The 21,667-nt window shown below is 42.8% G+C and overlaps 1 protein-coding gene across 2 annotated transcripts in view; it reads left to right on the top strand.

Moving 5' to 3' along the window:
* SCFD2 (sec1 family domain containing 2) overlaps positions 1–21,667 on the top strand; it is a 206,305-nt gene that overhangs the window by 172,645 nt on the left and 11,993 nt on the right. For both annotated transcript variants that reach the window (XM_075149081.1, XM_075149080.1), the window contains exon 6: positions 19,297–19,442. In XM_075149081.1, the coding sequence (XP_075005182.1) occupies positions 19,297–19,442 (146 nt within the window). The remainder of the gene's footprint in view (positions 1–19,296; positions 19,443–21,667) is intronic.

Raw genomic sequence — 21,667 nt, 5'->3', positions numbered from 1 at the left:
ATCTTCTATTCCAGTTTGAATTCAAGTATCTCAAGCACCAGTGACCAAAATTGTTTCTGTTGCAGTTTTACCATTTTTAGGATGGAACTAGCGTGTCTGTGTATCTACAGTATCTTATCTATCTGATGAGTTTTGCATGCCTCATGCAGTGCTGGTAGCCCAGGGTCATCCCCGGACCAACTAATATCACCCAGATTCTTCTCTTCCTTTGTTTTCCACCACAGAGTCCCAGCTGATGGAGAGATTTCTTATTATTGCCCACTAAGTGGATGACCTTGGTGAGGTTTATGTCATTTTGTATTGCTGTGCAGGTCTGCTTTGTCTCATTTCTGGTGCTTCAGAACTTACATTTTGTATAATATTTCAGGCTTCTACCTTTAACAATACCTCATAATTACGTCATCCTACTTTTTGTGCAAAAGTCATCGATAAAAATAGTAAGACCAGTCCTCAAGGAACGTCGCTAAGACTCTCTCTAGCCCAGGCCATTGTTGTCTGTTCCTTACAGCTCTTTTATTAAGTCCCGTCTCTTCACTCCAAACTAATTCTTCAGGTGGCATTGTATCAAATGTTTTACTGAAATCTGAATAGACTTCGTCTACCAGACTTCTGTCAGCTGAACAGTCAGTTATCTCACCCAGAAAGATGTATGGCGAGCCTGGTTATCACCCGCATTTGTCAGCTTTTGTCCATCTTCCTCATTCATTTTTAACACTTGGTTTTTCTTTTCAAAATCTGCTTGAACTTTATGCCACTTTGAAAGGCAAGTGACTAGACTGTAGTTGCCTGTGTTATTTTTCCTCTTCTCTTGCATTTATATACTGCATTTGGTATTCTGCAGTTACTCAGTTATTCAGTCTTCAATTGCACGTAAGTGGGTATATGCAGAGAAGCGACTTGCAGACAACTCTGTGGGGGTTGCATGTTTACAGCCGTGGTGACTCATATCAAATTTGCTCAACTTACAACTGCAAATATGTTTTTATAGCTGCTAGCTCTGCAAAAACACTCTCAGGTTTGAAAGCCAACCTGTGTCCATTTTGGCTCACACATTGGAGCTTTGGATTCTGTTGCTTTTCTGCTCAGTCAGGATTTTGGTTAGAGACAACTTCATTCTGCTTTCATTTGGCTCCCTTTGTCTACAAGAGTTGGTCAAGGCAGTCTTTGCAAAGGCGAGACCCTGAATTTTGACTTTGGTGCAGCACTCTGGAGAAGCTATGAAAAAGACTATGTAAATAAACCCAAATAAATAAAGCAAGTATTATACATATTAAAGACTCCTCACAAATGGATCCCGTTCCATTTATCATTCCCCGAATAAGGTATAATCTAGCTGATATATCTGTACTTTTTCCCCTCTGTAGTGTTGGCATAAGCAGAAAGTAGGACAGTTTATTTATATCTGCAAAGTAAGCGTTTCTGACTTTGAATGTGCTGGAGGCTGACGGTAGCATCTATTCATAGTTGGTTTTTAGAAGAACAACACATGCCTTATTATGCTTGTCATAGTTCTTCTGGTCTACAGATTAATCCTTTTTCTTATCTCAGATTTATATTACTTTAGCTTATTCCATGTTAATGACTTGGCCTTTAGTTAGAGGTGGGAATTATTTCACAGAATTTGTTGTTAGCAGTTGAAGCTTTTTAGAGTCTACCTATAGTCGGTGCAGACAGATTGGCCTTTCCAGGAGACTCCCTGGGATGAAATAACGAACGTGGACTAGATTTCTGGTTTTCAGATGGCTAACACTATTAGAGATGAATCCCACTTCAGAATATTTTTAAATGGCCAATAATCAACATAAAACAAGTGCGGTTCTGCAAGGGCAACAAAAGGTCTAGCTAAACTTCTGGGAGTGCAGAGAGTTATAATAAGCTGTGACAGGACGATTCAAGACCGGGGGATCACAATAGAAGCTTAAACATGATATTCCACCTAGTGCAGGGGGATCGTCGCTTGCTGTGTGCTCTGCTCGGGGACATCTGGATGAGTCCCATCAGCTCTGGAACCAGAGGCGGAACAGCTGTGCCCAGAAAATGCAGCACTCCAGCCTTGCCGTGGGCAGAGCTGGTCAGCCTGGATGAAGCGTCATCCTTGCGAGACGGTGCTTTTCCCGGGAGCTGAATGGTGTGGCGCTGCACTGCAGCACAGTCTGAGCTCGGTCCGGGAGCTTGAGCGTGGTGCTGCCTTTTGCCATCTTCCTGTAGCATAAAGATCACGGTTAACTAATTTCCAGGCTCTACCCTCAGGTTTTATTCAGTTACTGGGGCTGTTCCGCCCCAGTGAAGAGAGGAAATACCTGTGCAAGAAAACAGTATATTTTCCAGATGCCGTATAGAATAATTTAATAGAATATTTCTAATCCTTCGGTGTAAAAATAAAAATACATCTTTTTTTTTTTTTAAAAAAAAAAGAAGGTCCCAAATATGAGGAAAAGAAGACATTGTTACATCCCAGATAATAGAGGCAGTCATAATTTTACATCTGAGGATGGTAAAAACTTCTTGAATAAAATGGCAGAGAAAGTCACCATGACGTTGGCCGAGACTGTAATGGCGATGTTGCACAGAATCTACAATAAACAACGTTTTACTTATCTGAGAAAAAGTAGTAATAAAGTGTATGGGGAAGCTTTGTCCTGTAATGTTTTTCATTGTTTGGAAATGTAAACGTTTTCTTACTCCATGATGCTTCACTCCTGCGGTGACGTTTGCTGCTGCCGAGCCCCCTGGCTCGCCAGTACTGCCACACGGGGCTGTGGGGCGGGTGGAAGTGGTGCACGTTGGGGCTGCTCTGTGGGAACGCTGAATAGGACTGAGCCGCCCTAGCGTGCGCGTCCTCTGCAGCCCCCTCCGCCTGCGGCGTGTCTTCTCATGGCAGGAGGAAGGAGAAGGAATGAGCGAAGGGTATCCAGCAAGCAGCGATGGCACAGGGAAAGGTTTCTGAGAGCGGCCTTCTGTTACTCAGTAGCATGCTTCTGTGCAAACTCTATGGGAAAGTAAGGCGTAGACCTAGCAGTCTACCCAGTCATCAATCATTTTGTTCACGTTATGACTAAGATGCTTGGAATTCAGGGAGGGAGATATGTATCAACCACAGCACTTCTGAAGGAACAATCTTTGGCCTATTAATTATCTCTAATTATACGTGTTGTCATGCATCTTGCTGCTCAGCCTGAAAGTGCTGAGATTCGTGATTTCAGAAGAAGGGTCAGTTGCTTAGAGACACGTGTTTTGGCAATGAAGCACCCAACGTTTCCAGCGCAGGGGTGCCACCATACTCACCAAGGAGCCAACAGAGAGTGCAGGCAGTACGTGGGTGTATTTCCAAGCGGCTGGGGGATAGCAAGAGCTTTATAAAAAATGGCAGTTTTATGTTAACTCTGAGGAACAGAAAGACCAGATCTGGACACCAGCGTGTGGGGTTTCTTGTTGTACAGGCTGAATCTCGATAGAGAAAGATTTCACTGCTGTCGTCCACCAAAGCAGATGGGGACATTCAATAATTAGGGCTACTTCCATGATCCAAATCAGGTAAGTAAAAATGAACAAGCATATTCTGCTGATAATAAAGTGAGACCCAGTGCCCAGGAGGCGATAAGAGGGCTGGTTGTTTGAATCAGTACCTCCTCTGCCATTCCCTGGTTTGTCTTCCTCCAGGTACCTGCAGTTTATTGACTGACCTGTTTGGGAGCGGGGTTGCGTAGCTGGGGCCTGAGGCTAAGACGTTGGGTACTTTTATGGCCAGTCTCCTCATGGGAGCCCTGCGCCTGTGCTCTAGGTGGTTGTTAGTGTCACATCTATACCTCGGCATATGACTATATTCTGCATTTTGAATTTGGTGTTGCCTAACTGTGGGAGCTGATGCTAAAAGTTAGGCCACCTGTGGTAACTCACCACAACCACCATCCTTCTGCAGTGAAAGGGGAAACCTGTTCACATTCCGCCTGTCAGACACTGAACGCTGTGATCATGCAACAGAAACACACGAGCAACTACCGGCAGGCGGCCCGTGCTGGTGCTTCTCCTGCTGAGTTGTTTCAGTGCCCCAGGTCCCTCTCTCAGAGGGCAGCATAAAACGCAGCGTGTGCCTGAAGTTCAGTCGCAAATGTGCAGAGCCACTCTGTCGATGCACCATGTCAAGTAACATTTTCAGCTGAGACAACAGTGTAAAATATCTAAAGTCAGGTGTTTGCCTTACTTCCGTTTCTCTTGTGAAAATATGGTACAGTTTTTCAAGGACAGCAGAAGATAACTGATGACAAAGTCCTTTGTTCCCAAAGCTGCCAGAAGTTAGCGAAGAGAAGGCGGGCGAGCTGGCAGGGTTGGTTTTTACACATCCTTGTTGCACAGAGACAAAACTTCAGAGAAAATGGGTATCTATTCAACGCGAGAAGGGGAGCATGACTGGGAGTGGTGCTGTTGGTGCTGGTTTGTTTTCAAAATTCTGCATTTCTGCAGCTTAAAAATTAAGTGAAGCAAAAGGGAGGTGAAGTAGCAATCAGAAATTAGCTACAGAGGGCAGCATTTATGTCTCCAAATGTGCCACCACCTTATCAGGGAAAGGTGAGGACCAAGTTGGTCAGTAGCAAATGCATCAAGGAAGCACATAACTCACAGTTTCTCTGGCATGGTTTTTTTTTACAATTTCTTGGCTTATTCCTAAACTTTTCATTCACCATATTCACCAGTCCTTTGGCTAAAGGATTAAAAGTGGGGAAAATGAGGCCATTCTTCTGGTTTCAAGAACTGCATGGAAGTGTGAGGTGTCTTTCCTTCTCTGAGTGGTTTTGTACAAGAAAGAACCATACAGGGAAAATTAACGAACCATTATGTATGCAGTCCCGATTAATTATAATTAGTAGTGAATGATGGAACGTAACACTGTGAAAGGTTCAGTCAGGTTCGATGTTGAATTTGAACGCAGGAGAAAAAGCTGTAGATGTGATTTTTCACAGTCTTTAAATTCACAACTACATCCTCGTATAACTCTTGCCTGTGCAGGATTTATTCATTGAGATTAGCGGTCACAAGCTAATATAAGGACTTCAGGACCAAAATTAGTCAATATTTTCCCTTTCTGAAATGAAACATGGTTATGGTAGGAGTCTCAGGAGTCTCCTCCTCTCCTCCACAGGCTTCATTACATGTGGTACATATCCATGGAAGTGCATCTTTGTCTACTGATCATTTGAGAACCTATTAGCTTAGATATATTATTATAAATATTTCTGTTGCCGTTATACGATTGCCATTGTACGAGCACCCTGCAAATGACCGTCTGTGGTGGTCTGGAGCCAGAGCGCCTCTGAGCTGCAACTGCCCGGTCCCCCAGTAGCGAACAGCACGGGGCTGCCACAGATCCGCACAATTGCTGCTGTCAGTCCCTCAGGCTTGATTGGTTGCTTGCATTTGCTAATGTCTTTGTTTCCTAAACAAAAAAAAAAAAAAATCCAGTTAATTTTGAAATTACATGTCCTCTTTCATTCTTAGGCAGGCACAATTTAATGAAAAAAGTCCCTATGCTTCTGCCATATGCTTGAAGCATAAATCATGTTATCCTTGTTGTTTTGGCCACAATAAATAAGCAGGTGTTGAAATTTGACTACAAGATTATGAGTGTTTTTCATTATTTTTTTTTCCTGGAAACATTAACAATTTATACTAAATGGAAATGACTACAGATCCCAGGCACTTTCTGTCAGTTGTTGTTTCTTCAAGCCTGTGTTAAAAGCTGTGTTTTCACCAATGTATGCAACATTTTCTATTATTTGTTTTAAAGACAAAAAATGTTAAGTGCTTAAGAAACATGCTAGACCAACTCCACAAGCCGTTCAATTGTTTGTTAATTAAAATAGCACAATTATTTCTGAATTTAAACCGGAGAGTTTAACCCTAATTCAACAAGGCACTTAAGCACTGGCCTAATTTCATCCCGTCACACCTTTTAAGTTGAATGTGTGTTTACATTTTCAGCCAAACTGAGGCCTCTGCCAGCATCTTTTTTATCTATTGCGCATATTTTGAATTACTATCTGCTTTATGAATACAAGTTTATTCACTTAATTCTGTAGGATATTTCCTCCTATACGTGTGCTTGCGGCTTGTACTGCTGATCATTTTCTTCATTGACTGGTACTTGCCGTCTGCACTACAGTGTGCTTTCTCATTAATAGACAAGAAAAAGATGAAAAATGAGCTAATTGTATAATTTTGTGTTATTTGTAGTCAGGGATCTGGTGTGTCTTGGTAGGGGCCAGCTGCAACACCGATGTACTCAGAGGAAGGGGCGGCTTGGCACCTGGTGTCGTTGTTCATCCTTTGGAAACAAATAGTGCCGTGTTGGTCCATCTCCCCATAGTAGGGTTCCTTCTCCTCTTTCAGATCCTTTCCGCAGCCTCACTTCTTTTCTTTTGCTTTCACCCGAAGTATGCTTTATGCAGTCTGTGTCTTGTCTCTTGTATAACAGTAATTTCAATTTTAAAATTAACATAAAGTGGGATAATTCATGCAGTGCTTTCTTCCTAACTTGTATTTTTTATTGCTTTATTATTGTTCTTTCTATCCATGCTTTTTATTTGGGTGCCTTTTCTTGTTTATCTGCAGATTGCTAGATGTTTTGGCTGGGCTGTATTCTTATGATCTCAGCAAAGTGCAGTGCACAGTTTCAAGGGATCATAAGAGTAGATGAACATAGGAAGACTTTTAAATCATTTAGATGAGTCAGTGTTATCTGCTTTCATAAAGAAAAAAATCTTCTCTGAAGGTACTTTTTATAGGATGTTATTCTCACTGAGATGTGAAATATTCCCAAAACAAGAAGAGTTATCTTTTGAGACAGTACTTCAGCAATGATTTCAAATGAAGTAGTTTTACAGCAGGTGATGAAAAATATAAACAACCACTTAAACCAAAGCTGAAGAGAGAAAATTGCCAAGACCTCTCCTGTTTTATTTCTGACTCAAATGTAATACTGGTTTTGCATAGATATTTCCATGAGATCCATGAAGAGCAAATGCCTCTGCAAAGTATGGTTTTCCTAATCTTATCACTGACATAATGCTTGTTCCAAATAACATAATCACCCATGCTGTAGGCTAAATTATCATCTACCTTTTTATCTAGTCGCAAAGCATTCTAATATCAAACTCTGGTAAGGTGACAGGCAATACAGCTTGCTTCTATACTAGAATTAAATTGTTCATGATTCATAGCTTCAAAAATTGACTCAGGCATCCCAAGCCCACGTGTACAACATTGTGCTTTACAGATAGACGGTTAGTTGTACAAACAGCGGCAGTTTTTCTTTGTGTATTCTGCAGAGGAAGATCTGAAACACAGTAACATCACATCAGGTCGTTTGTTCAGTAGATCAATACAGTGACTCACCAGAGACAGGGGTTTGTCTCCAGAGGGTCTGTTGTATGCACAGCATGCAATACAATTGAGCTGGTAACACAAAGTGGATGCTGTGCATGGTTTAAACCACACATGCTCCTTGCCATGATCACCGTTGGTTGCGATGGAAGGGCTTGAGAGGGCTGTGCTTTGGTGTAACTTCTCGTCTGCCTGCAGAATATGGACATCTGTGCCCTGTATACATCCCTTGCCTAGGTAGCACACGTGTGACCAGCTGAGGAATGCACACACGGCTTATTTACTGCCCATTCACTGCCTGCTACCCATTTCCCTCCCTGGTGTGCAACGGGATGCTAAGCCTCCTAGACTGGGAGAGCTTTCTTGCAGCCCCAGCCAGCCCCTTGCCGCAGGTGTCCCCTGGTGAGGTGTCCCCAGGGAGGTGTAACCCTTCATTGGCATGCACGGTACCACTGACGGTAGCCGGGCAAAACAGCTCCAGTGAGGGCCAAGAGTTGTCATGATGTAAACACAGAAATTTTCAGCGTTCGGTTTCTAGTCCTTTTGCCCTTGGTCATGTGCAACTTGCAATGTGGTAGGTTGCCATTAAAGTAGAATTCCCAATTTCAGTGTGGAGAATTGTGGCTGTTACTTTCAATATTATGTGTTTAAAAGTTTTTCTTTATGTTATGCTGTGAAGCCTTTTACCATAAATATTTCTGTTCTTTTTCTCTGGAAATTGTTATACTTCACTTATACTCACTCCACAGGATGGAAGAACAGCTGTTCTGCCCTTACCCTGTCTTATCCCCATATTCCACCTCAGTGTCCAGTGTCAATGTCCGTTTTCAGGAGAAGAAGCATCAGGAACAAAAAAAAGTGTAATATGGCCCTTGCCCAGTACAACCCCTGGTCTCCAGCAGAGCATCACAAGCCATGTTTCTCTGGTTTTCAGCATCATTAACATTTTCACACACCGTAGGCAGCTTTGTGCTATGTTTGGGGAGGCAGAGTATGTCGCACTTCTTGCACTACTGATGGCAGGAAGAGAGGAAGTCTTGTGCGATCTGCCAGGTAGGAAACTGTTCTCTCTAATGTGCTGGCAGGTGCTTGATAGTATAGAAAAAGGGGAACTCTTCCTTCCCCCTCCTAACACGTGTAGCCCCTGGGAGATGTGCCGCTTGACTTTCTCTTCTGATCAGCTTGTGCCCAGCAGGCCACAGCAGGTATCCTTGTCATTCCCTCAGCAAGCCTGCTCTGAACTGAGCCTGGAGTTAGGTTTTTATTTAGGCAGTAGCAGCATCTGATGTCGCTGGCTAAGTCCAAGGTCCTGTGGGTGTGCGGTACCAGGCAGCTCCTGTCCAAAGAGACTGAGGCTTGGAAGAGATGACCAAGTAGGTGAAAGCAAGTGTTACTATTTCCAGTGTAAACACGGGCATAAGCGTTACAGCTGGTCAGCAACTGGATGCATGCAGGCGAGCACCGTCGCTCAGAGGCTGCACTGAGCTGAGTAGAACCCCGCGCAAAGGTGCTGTCGTCCCCCCAAACGCTTGGTGCCAGTGTGAAGGACCCAGCTTCCTAAATTCAGGGCTGAGCTTGTGCCTGAGCTGCTGGGTGGTGATTTACAGGATGATCCATCTACCAGTTCATAGCCACAAACTTTCCAAATCTTGTTTGAAATTTAGTCACAAAAAGGGAATATTCACCTTTGGTGTCATTAACATATACTGTGAATATAAGTATCGAGAGTGTCAGCAAAATGCATTTTGAAAAAGGCAGCCCTGTAAAATACTAAATTGAAATTTGAATTAAAATTCATCAGAGGAATTACCATGAACTGTCCACTTATGCTGGATGTTACTTTTGGTTACGATCATTTTGCATATTTTATTTAAAAATGAATGATTTGCCTGTAGTAACAGTAGAGTAGTAGTATTTCTCTTTCCTGGGGAGTTGGGATGCTAAAATAGGGTTGAAGGTATTCTGGCTGGATTTCAGTGGGACTTCACAACTGAATGCTTTCTGTCATCAGGATTTCAGAAGTGAGCATGGTGCAGCTCGAACAATATATTTTTCTTCTAAAATTGCAGTTAAGCTATAAATTCTAATGTCAGATTAACTTCAGAGAGTTTATTGTACATTTTGTGTTCTGCCATAATTACGTTGAGCATGGCATTTAGTCTTTCTTTCCCTTTCTCTTCCAGTTGGGTAGTGTGGGGCTAGCCGAATAGTACATAAAGTATGTCAAGATTGGTGTGTCATTTGCCAGATTTTCATGTTTGAATTTCAAATATTACAAGAACTGGAAATCTATGATATTTGTGTTTATCTGACAGCTCCACTTCTTACTACCATGAACTTTGTAAACTTGTTACAGTCTATTTCTACCCACTGTTAGCATCAAAACTGCCATAATAGTGTAGATTAATGCAGGATTGGCATTTAGCTTTTAGCTTTTTCATCCAATCTCTCCTGGAAAACAACCTTCTAGTGTTTTGGCTAACTTAATCCTTTTATAGTTTAATTTTAATTTTAGAAGGTAAGCTATGTCATTTTTTTAAGGGAAACTATTCTGAGCATAGTTGTGAATTTAAAGCAAAAGGTACTTAAGGGATGTACCATAATTCTGTTAATTTGAATAAGGGGGGAGAATTAAAATTGCAATTATTATAATCTATCATTATTATTATCTATCATTAAATAGAGCCCATTGAATGCAGCCTAAGTACCTATTATCCTTGTCAGCTTTCAGATGGCTTTTCACCTGTTGTATAGCATACTGGGTGAGGAGGCCTTTTTGAACAGATTATACATAGCATTAAAATGTCATTATTTTCATCTTCATGTTAAAAATACTGTTTTGCTTCAGTAGCTGGTAAATAGATTACAACTCTTAGTTTTAATTGTGATCTTATGTTTCTATACATTTACATTATTGTATAAAGCTGCCTTCACTAGTTTAAGGATACCGTAAGTTCTGGTTTGGCTCAGAACTTAAATTGGGAGAGAAAATGTCTCTTCGACATTTCTCCATTACCATCATTCTCAGATCCATGAGTTGAAATGGTTTCATGCATTTTTAAAAATTCTAGGTAGGACAGTTGCTTTCAGAAGGAAGCGTTTTCCAGTCATGTCTGCAAGCCTGACTTGGCAGTATAAGGAACAGACAACACAAAAAACATTGATCGTATTCATTTCCATTGTCCAAGGTAAAAGAAAAAGATGGAAAAATCAAACAAAATCACTTTGCTGTTGTTTTAAAAGTATGATTCCTTGTAATCAACATAAAGAATAAAAGTTTTATAAAAATAAGGACATTTACAGATCTTGCCGTGTTTTCCTGAGGTTCCCTTCTGAGGCCGACTGGGTAAAGCATTGAGACTCCCATGGGTAGAGCATCTAGACTCCCCGTGGACTTCTACATGAGCTTCCTCCCTGCTCTGCTGCTTCATAGTGCAGAGACAAAACAGGCCTTCGGGGCGTTTCTTTATGAAGGGCTTTAAACACAGTTACTTAGGAACAGTTTTCTTTGCATACGATTTTCCTCAGCCCAGGTGGTGTGAAGTGCCACACTAACAGCGCTGTCTGAGCGTAAGCAAGGCTGTAGCCTTAAGAAAGGCTCGTCCAGCTCCAGGTGGTCTCTCACACAAGGGTGGCTTGCAGGTGCTTGGAGAAAGAAAGGAAGAAACAGGGCTATTAGGTCCTGAGTAGGTACATTAGAAAAGGCAGTGGCAGGGTCCCATCCATGTGCCCACCGTGCTGGCTGTTCTTTAGGAGAACATCCATACCATTTCACACATGCAACGTGTCCTCTGTTCTGGTGCACCCTGGCCAAGGAGGCTTTGCCGTACTGGTAGTACTTGCTGCCTCACCTGCTGCTACCTGGACACAAACCTCGTCCCACTTCCCCACGCATTGTTTGTCCTTCATATATGTGGTACCTCTTGGAGTACCTTGTGGAGTAGGTGAGAGGCAGCAGATCCGAGGGTGAAACTTCTTAGCATCACTGAAAGGTGCTGGCTGATGCATGAAGAGCAAGAATGTCCTTGATGGGAGCAAAACATCTTTCTTGCTAAAGTGCAGCCACCAGTCTGAAGACAAAAGGACGGTAGCTGAGAATAACTTGCAAAAGACTGGGGACATTTGGTCGTATAGGTCCTAGGGTGGTATGTTCATAAAGCTCTGTATCGTTTAGTAAAACCTGGAGTTTTACCGAGTTCTTGCAGGAACGTTATTGGGAGGCCTTATTAGACTCGCAGAGCATTCACCATAGCTTTATTAACATGTGTGGTTTTTTAATTAAGATATGGACTACTTGAGGGAGCAACTGAATGGTTCCCTAATGAATTTGTTACATTAATTTCCTTCAGAAAGCACATCTGAGCCTAACTTAAATTCCTCCTGCAATTAATTTATGTAATTTATTCTAGTAAGTGCTGTAGCTTTTCCCTGTAATTGTTCGCTGAATTGACAGGTTTAATTTCATGTAACATGAGAGCCTGCAGTATTGAGTTTGCAGTGCTTCATAAAAGTTGATATTACATGTTGTGCTGTTGGATTTTGGCAAGAAGAAGGCAATAAAATATTCCCGTAAAATAGAAATGTCCAAGTGACAGATATTGAGGCCAAAATTTAAAAAAAAAAATTACTCTCCAAAGGTAGGTCTTAAATCCATATTTAATCACCTAGGTAAGTGGCCAGATTTTTACGTGTGCAGCTTCAGAGCTTGAGATCCAGCGAAGTACTTAGCCATGCAGCCTGTGCGTGCCTTGCACGCCAAAGAGCAGTTTCCAGAAGAGGTTCCTACACCTGAGGCCAACAAGAAGCTTTCCAAGCACACCGCTGGCTCTTGCCATCCCTCCCCAGTGAGCTCCAGAGATCACAAGATGTGTCCCTATATAATAAACGTCAGATCTGTGCTGAACTGCCCATGGAGACATACATGTGCAATCCCTGGATGCTCAGCTAAAGTTTGGACACTTACTTAAAAGCTGAGGTGGAGATTTAGGATTCTAAATTTAGTTACTCTTTAAAAAAACATCCTTGGCCTTTATTTCAAATGGGAGATAGAATCATAGAATAGAATCATGGAATCATTAAGGTTGGAAAAGACCTCTAAGATCATCGAGTCCAACCATCAACCCAACACCACCATACCCACTACACCATGTCCCTAAGATGTTTGTCATGATTAAAATAAACTACCAACTGCACCTTTGCCGGTCACAGTACTAGCTTCCATGGTTTCCTTGGCGGTGGATCGGACGCTCCCTCCTCCCATCACAGACACCACATCCATGCGTTCACTTGCACTGCGTGGTGCTGGTGACTGCCCCGGAGCATCCCCGCACACCGCGGTGTTTTCATTCTCCTTGTGCCCATCAGATCGTAAATGACGTTTATAGAAACGCAGAACTGACCTTCTCTGTTGTGTGGCTTTTCAGATAATCCCTTCGGTTTATTCTGAAGTTTCAGGCTTCAGCTGGAGCCCTACAGCGACCCTCTATGCAAACCCTGGGTTTCAAATAGGTTCAAATCAGATGTTGCTAATAATTGAGGGAGAAAAACATACTGCTTTGATTTTTAACATCGTATACATTTTCCCTCCCTTTCCTAATGTTTTTCCCATATGCTGCTATTCTTTGCTTTCCTCTGTTTATCGTTCTGCCTGCTAGCATTTGCAGTCTGTTAGTCGGTGCTGTGTGGACTGGCAGAAGGGCTGATCAAGCCCAGGGCTGGGAAATCCTGAGTTCCCACTCTAGCTGGGATGCTAACCTCTTGGGTGCCTCGGAGGAGTTTTGAGCTTTTCGCCTTTGGTGCACAAATAACTTGCCTGTCTCGGAGGAGGGCCATGGGGGTGGAGTGGTTTTGCAGCAGTGTGGTCCAAGCTGAGTTCAGCCTCCTCAGAAGGGCTGAGGCATGACTGGGGCAAGGGGCCATCACAGGAAGCGGGGAGGGAAGACAGAGGGTGAGGAAAGGGGTTGAATCGGGATGACAGCGTAGAAATCTGCTGTGGTTGCTGGTAGGGGATGCAAGAGCATCTCGAGGGACAGGTTATCTCTGCACCTCTGCGCCTGCCCCTTCCTCAGCTGAGGAGCTCCGACACGCTGCTTTGCCAGGACTTCAGCAAAATGGACCCTTTTTTTTTATAACTTCCATCTATTTTTCACTAAGAGCCTGTTTTCTTGGCATTTTAATTCACCTTTGAATTCCGAATACCATTTTGAAAAATCTTTCAGCTTCTTCCCTGTTTCTTTTTACCCTTCTTTTCCTCTAATCCAATCAGTAGCACCCGAATCACTTGCTAATGTCAGAAAAGCCAGCCCTGTTTTAAACTCAGCCCACTGTAGTATTGACTTGGCCTTCAACATTTTAAGGTTGCCCGGAGGCTTGCTCCTCACTGGGAGCTGCCAGCAGCACAGACATGGCTGCCCCAGCCGGCGCCACGCACGCTCGTGCAGGGGGTGCGGAGGACCGAGCAAGCACAGAGTAGGATCCTCTCCAGCCCCAGGGGTAGAGGTATGCCGTGTGCTGCCGGGAAGCTGTCACAGGCACCGCTGTGTCTGTCCCCTCTGGACCCTCTCTTCTCGAGGGCAGGGGAACGCACCTCCCTTCCATAATCCCCCAAACTAAAATGGAATCATTTCTGATTTTTCACCTTCTGCTGATGTTGCTATTGGACAATGACAGATGTCTTGTATTCTGGCCCGTCCTTCCTTGTCCCACAATGTCACACCCACTTAGCAGCTTCCTTTTTAGATGCAGCAGACAGCATGATTTAATACAAATCAGATTTAAGAATAAAGATTCAAATGCATGGCAGAATCCATCGAGAAGAAAGGTGAGAGGAGAATCACACAAATTTCATCCTAGTTTTGGTTTTTACACGTTTTTTCTCCCTTGCAAAAACCAGTCTTGGTCTGTGTAACCGTAGGCATTCGTACCTACTTTTTCATAACAATCTTAATGCATTAATATATAAAATTATTATAAAACATATGGCTGTGGGTATACAGATACATGCTTTTAGATTTATCTGCTAGAAAAAGAAGGGCCCCCGTTGCTATGCTATCATCTGAAGTATAAAAATAGAAGATTTTCATTAGTTTAATATCATAGTGCTGTATTTTGAGTTCTGACCCCCAAGGCACCGTATATCTCTGTTCTTTCTCTGTCTTTCGCTGACAAGCAAATTAACTCTGCATATCTAGAAAATAGTTTGCATAATGCAATCCTGATGCTGGATTTTCTCTTCTTTGAAGTACCAGTTTTCTGGTTTAGCCCATGCTTCAGTGTGTGCTTCTAAAACAGCTTGGCTACTCTGCCAGCTCCGTTCCAGGGTTTGTAGGGTTTATATCGGGTTTTTTCTGTAAATGGGCTATAGAGAGAGACTGAGGTAGAGAGAGCCTAAGTTAATACCAATAAAACAGAGTAAAGTGGTAAACTTTCAGCTTTCCTAAATTTTCAACTTTGCAAGAATCGTAGCCTTTCAGTGATGTCTCAGAAGTATCAAAGACCTTCACAAAGTGTTAATAATTATCGTAGTGCTTTAGAAAGAACAGGTTTGTTTACCACGCCTGGACCACATACCAAAAGAGACAAAGCACAGTGAAAGGTTTTCTGATACACAGGTCTGAAATTCTCATTTGTTGCATTCAGGGAGGGAATAATCAATCACATGCCACTGTATAATTATAGATCTCGTGGGTTCGGAATGTCTGTGTCCCTTTCTTAAAGTATCTTCCTTCTGATTTCAGAAATCAGTAGAAAAACTGGTCCAGTTTGGTTTCTGGGTCACCCCAGACTGTAGAAAAGAGCATCTCCATTCTCCTCTTTTCAAGCTTCTTATGAAAATGGATTAGTTCTGGTACTAATGATTATGCAGATGCATAGCTTAAGAGGAGATGTATTCTCTCTGATGAAAAAGTTCAAAAGTACGTCAAAAATAAGGCCTGGCTGTCTCATCCTGTTTGGCACTGGATGCAGCTCCTGACACTCTGACTCCCTTCAAATTCAGCGCAAGTGGATGGAAGCAGAACAGAAGCAATATCGGTGAGGTGGGGCACCGCTTACCGCAGAACCGCGTTGTGTTCTTCTTGGGATATCATCAAGATCTTGGATATGTGCTTTAACATGCTGGTTAACAGTGATTTTCCTTTTTCCACAACTGGGCTTCTTCAAGTCTGACAGGAAAGCAATATCCCCAAATTTCATTTAAATGCCTTTTCCCATATATAAAAGGGCTTGGGATTCAAAGGAATTCATTCAGCATGCTCTCCTAGTGCCATTTAACTTCCCGTGAAAAAACAGTAACAGGAAGAGTTGTTTTAATTAGCACATGAGCTGTGCAGCAGCTAATGTATTCCACCTCTTCATTGTTGTAAAAGGAGCGGATTTCTTGGTAGCGTGAAGCGGGCAGAGAAGAGGGGTTGTGTTCTGCTCTCCATATGCGCACACAGCCCCATTCACGGGGAAGGTGAGAACAGGAGGTGATTTGTAGCCGCCTGCCATTTGTACAACACAAGCTTCTGTTGTTCTCCAGGATGGAGAGAAACCGGCTCCCCTCTTCGAACCTACTGCAGTGTGACAGGTAGGCAGCAGCCTTCGGAGAACCTGAGATTTTTGTTATTAATCTCAACAATAAAGTGTCAAAGAAAACTTTTTTTTTAGTATACATTTAAAAAAAGAAGGACTGGATGTCAGGCTGGAAACAGAGAGCCATGACTTCCCCAGACAGGTGATATTTCTTGGTCAGAAGTCCCAAGGAAACCACATTTTACAGAAATGTTTGAAAATACGGCTCTTTTCCCTCTGCCTGTCAGCCTTAAACTGGCACCGGACCGGAGCTTCAACTCCTAGTGCCCTCCTGCTCCACACTGGGTCCAGCACCGCATTCTGCCATGGAGACTGGAAGCAGCATTGACCCCCTGCTCCAGTGCTCCTCGAGATACGCTCCGGTCTGCGCGGTTGAACACGGAGGTGAGGAGCTGCTGGCGCACTGCACGGCACGCCAGGGCTCTTGTTTTGGTCCGGGCGACGGTGATGAAGCGATGTGGCCTGTTCCACAGACGATGAGGGTGAATGATTTCATGGCCTCCTCCAGCCCACGAGTGTGTCAGCACAAGCTGTAATGCAAAGCCCAAGCTCCAGACAGCATTTCCCTGGCAATGAGGTTCGGGCGGTGAGTGATGTTACAGAGGCTGCGCTTCGCCGAGAAATTGCTCAAGAGAAGATTGACCCAGTAGCAAAAAGCAAAGTGGGACGTGCTGGGCCAGGCAAGGTGAGGAGCATCGCGGGGGCTTCCAGCCACGAAGCCAGACAACGTCCACTGGAAACTGCCCTGCAGTTCCAGAAGTGGGAAGCGACAAGTTGGTTTGAAACTTCTTGGTCAAAAGGCTCTTGTTAAAATAAAAAGAGAGAAAGAGAAGTGTTGCCAACAGGAGAAGGAAACAAATATTTCTTTTCATGAGAAAAATAACTGTAGGGCCAAAACAAAAGGCTTTTGAATGGTCCAAGAAAACAAACAATTACGAAAAAAAGAAGAGTGTGCAAAGCAAAGCAAACGATGTGGTTTTTACCTTGCCTGAACTTGTTCAACATAGGGGACTTGCGCTCGTTAGCGAAAGGAAACATTCCAGAGGTGGCTTGGCCAAAAGCAATGGCTTTTGCTGATAAAGGATTAAAGAGAGGACAAAGAAAATATAACTACTTACATTAGCTAGGAGCTGCTTATCTCTAATGTGGCTAAAACAGAGAAAACTTGTCTCTCGGAGAGGAGAAAAGTCTAGTAATACAATAATGAGATACGGCTCTTCATTTTAATTTTCATTTGCAAAATGCTTCATAAATGTTAACCGACACACACCGACAATACAAGATCTCCGCTGAATATTTGCCTGTGCTAGTGATAAATATAAACCAGGATTTATCACCTCAGACTTTATTTATCGACCTCGTCTGCCGGGGAGGTGTTCAGTTTCACTTTTTTCAGAGGTTGGACTCCATGCCGTGCACATAAACCAGCACAAGATCACTCGCAGGAGCCATCTTTCTGATTTCAAGAGCACCAGTGGAGTGGGGTAATGAGCTGCAGAGTGAGGTTTGCATTCAGGGCTTTCACTGACAACACACGGGCTCCTCGGCCAAATGAAAAACTAAGCTTTGGTCAATCAGAGTATCAGAGCACACAGATCTTGCACATACATAATAACAAAAATATTTCTGTAAGTTATTTTGCACTCATTTAAAAAAAAAATCAGTAATTTCAAGAGCTCTGTCCAAAAATATATGAGTGCCTGCCTTAGAATTACAACACGGGAGTCACTGAAGCCCAGTTTGTGTTTGCTTCGTTGCTTTGTGGGTTATAATGTCATAAATCCTCAGCAGCTTGGTTTGATGTAGCCCTGCAGAAGTACAGTCATTTTTTCTGTTCTGCTGCACCAGCTGCGGATCCGACTTGGAATCTTTCAACAAATAATATTCAAATGAAAGCTCAGTGTCTAATCACTACCTTGTAGGGATAGTTCCAGACCTCTGTAAGTGTGTGTGTATGTGTATATATTATATATATATTCTGCTGTACAGAATACAAAGATGTGAAAGAGTGATCCAGATTAGCTATTACAAATTCCCTGTAAATTTTGAAAGTACCACCTTTTTTGTTGTTTCCTTAGTGCATAAGGATTCTGTCCTCTGTCAGTTGTAAAGGAAAGTTTGTTCAGAATCCCCCCACCCAAAAATCCAGGCTCCTTCACGACAGGTTTTGGTGTCTGTTTTCAGTACCGGGCTCCACTGCATGGTGTGAACCGGCGGGTGCTGGGACCTGCGGGGAGACCCCGTCCTCGCAGCAGGATTCCGCACAGACATAAGGGTTTGCGGGTGCAGGACCAATTGCGGGACCAGGGGTGGACACACAAACCACTGCAGCAGCATCCTCCGGAGAATACACTGGCGATAAGCAGGAGTGAGTGTGTGTTTGTGTGTGCGTGTGGCAGGAAGGATTATTTTGTGCTGGATCTTCTGCCACGGGGATGAGGAGTCAAGCGAGAAGAGAGGGGGGCAGAGATGTCAAAAGGTGTAGAGTTGTGTTGACAGGGCAATACAAACACCAGGTGACCCAGTTATCTCTGACTTGGATAATTCTCATCAGCAGGTCAGCTGAGAAAGCATTTTTTCTATGCCTCTGTGCAATATAGGTCCTGTGGTAAGAGGGATGGAGCCAATTTCTCTTTGCTGAGGCACTGCCTGGCCACTCGGAGGAACCTTTTACGTCGTCTTCTAAATGGAGTTTGGCCTCAGTGGAAGATAAGCATTATATATTAGCAGAAGTGCTTTGGAAAAATACATTAAAAGTAATAACCGTGCCACTTCGAGGGATAAGGACTTCTCTGTGATAATACGGCTCTTCCCAAAGTGTAGCTATCATTTCCGCTGTATTTAGCACGGACTTTTCCCATTTTTCTTGTCGCACAGGTAGGAAATGCATTTGGAGTCAGCAGGCTGCCGGCTGGGGCCCGAGTACGATGCCTGAGGAGCAATTCCCCTCTTCATGGCTGTTTCACCCCGAGGAGACCAGCAAACCAGCTGGCTCCTTTCCATGTGGGGCTCTTCTTCAGGGCCTGCTAGCATGGGATCTTCTGTTTGCCATGGAGAGCAAAACATACCCTGTGCCGATGAAATTGCTGTATAATCTAGGTTACAAATGTGGTTAGAGAGGTGCTGTTCACTTTGCTTGCTGTCTAGGATTTATGGCTTCTTGCTTACCTACAGAGACTCGTGCCATGCTGAGGACATGCTGTCTAACAAGCCCCTGAGTTTCTAGAATATAACATGATGAAACTAATTTAAAATTTCCTCCCAGTTATTCCTTTGCTACTGCTTATTATCAAAACACTTGAAAGTTTTTCACTCACTCATCTCTGTGTTTCTTTATTTCTTTAGGCTGTGACTCGTCACTGAACCTGACAACTCAGAAAGCCACAGATGCAGTGGATGATATCTTTCGGTCCCTCAGGGATATTGCAAGAGCTCGAATGCACATGAAACAGTTTAATTCCATACATAATCCAGGCAGCAACACCCACCAGGCAAGTGGATCTTCCTTTTCCCTGTGTATGTTATTTCTCTAGCATGCTGTCAAAATTACAGCACTGATTTTGCTGATGAGCTAATCCTATATGTGTTCTGCCCATGTGGAAGATATTTCAGTATAGATTTTATAATTGACCTAATCATCAAGAACTTCCTCAAGTTCTTCATCCAAACTCAGTCATATCCGTGTCAGTGTCAACAAAGAATTGTCTGAGGAAGAAATGAGGGATTTGCTCTGCAGCACTGTGATACGACATAAATGCCTGTGAAAGGCAGAGCTAGGTCAAGATGGTCCTGGACTAAGACCTCTCATGGCATAGCAAAGCAGGATGCTCGCATCCATACGGCAACTGTATTGCTGTGTATTTTCTCTCCCATCTCCATAAGTGCGAGAGGCACTCCTGTTTGTAAATAGGTGAAAAATGCAGCTTTTGTTTCTAAAATATGAACACTTGAACTACGATATAACTGTAAGTCATCAGGACTAATATACAGTGTTTTTCTCTCTCTCCATCTCCCCCAAAGTGTTTTAACTTTTTCAGTTAAAAATAAAGTTTTACAATGGAAAGCACATACAGTGATTTAGAGGGAGACTGTAAAACTTGATTCCAGCCCTGAGCCAGAAAAAAATCCTTCCAAACTCACAAGTATGCAGTGGACCAGCAAAGGGATGTAGTTCAAATTAAGCAATGCTTTGTAACAACAGGAATCGGGAGTGTTGCAAAATGTCACTGGAAAGCTAAGGTGGAGAGAACCTGTTACTGAAGTCTCCTGGCACTTCGGACCAGTCTGGTGTCTGAAATGGGGAAAATTGTTAAACATTTAATACAGTTCAGTGGGGGCGCAGTCGGATGATAAGAAAATACCCTCTAAAAGTTTACTGGAAGTGTAATTAGCATCGGTATGTTCTTTGGATGTAACCCAGGTTGTTTGCTTAGGGCTAAGTGCTGGAACGCAACAAGGGATGTATTAACACCTTGCAGCTCCCTAATCTGGCTATGCGATGGGTTTAATTGCTTGAATAGGACCAACCTTCTACTGAGGGCAGCTCAGGAGGTTTAGAGTAGCAGAAATAAGCAGGCAGTACAGGGTTTTTTCCATCGTACATACAACTCTCTACGAATGGACCTCTCTTTTGACTGGCGGGTGTTAATACATGGGTTGCCTGCGCTCAGTTTTGCTCCTCTGAAGAAGTAGTGCCCTTCCCGTGCGCATTCCCTGCCCGGCTTAGTGCTGTGGGAATGGGTTTAGCCTATAGGTGCTTTTCTGCTTTATCTGTTAGGAGCTGGGAAACCTCCATTTCTTGTTAAGACCTCAAAAAAGGTTTCTATAGATAAGTGGGAATTGGATAGCCTCTTAGAAGGACTTTTTGTAGCATTGAAGTTTATATGTCTTGCATAAAATGATGAATGAATGTTTTCATCTGTTGTCAAACCACTTCGTGTAGCGACCACGCAAGAGGAGAGTATTTATTTTGCCTGATATTGTAACCACTGTTCCTTTCCTTTCATCTTGATAGTATATTCCTCCCTTCCTCCGTCCCTCTCTTCCTTCCTCCCTCCTTCCATCCCTCCCTCTCCTTTTCTTGTTTTCTTTCTTTCTTTCGCTTTTTCTTTCTCCTTTCCTCTTATAATCTTGTCTGAGGTATGTTCCATAGCCACTGAGGTTTTTAACAACTGTTTTAAACACAGTTTGTGCCCCGCCAGAATTTAAAGTTAACAAAAGTTTTATAATATGAGTTAGAAATCAATGCAGCTATTGGGGGTTGTATAAAAAATAAAGTAAAAATTCCCTAAAAATACAATAGATGAATTTCAAATCTTAAAAGATTTTGAAAATATTTGAAACTATCATAGCTAAAAAAAAGGTAAGCGATCATGGTATGTGCCTTTTAGTATCTGTGTAGCTGAATTGGATCATTTTGAAGGGCACTGAGTTTTGGTGCTGAAAATAATAGCACATGCAAAATAATAGCACATTTTTAACATCTTTTGAGTACATAGTTTTGTCTGAAGTGCAGTAAGCCTCTCTGTTTAACTATGATTTGATCTCTACTCCAAAAATATTTCATTCCTAATGTCTTTCTGTTCCTCATCTATGAAGATATTAAACAGATTTTTATACATAGGACGTCATGCCTGCATGTGTATTTTCAAACAGTTGTTTATTGTGTGACTGAATTTGACACAAATCTTGGCATGTTCTCCTAAAAGATCCTGCA

The sequence above is a fragment of the Calonectris borealis genome, chromosome 4, assembly GCF_964195595.1.
Source record: "Calonectris borealis chromosome 4, bCalBor7.hap1.2, whole genome shotgun sequence".
NCBI classification, from domain to species: domain Eukaryota; kingdom Metazoa; phylum Chordata; class Aves; order Procellariiformes; family Procellariidae; genus Calonectris; species Calonectris borealis.
The sequence above is the reverse complement of the archived record's forward strand: the minus strand, read 5'-3'. Positions and strand labels throughout refer to the sequence as shown.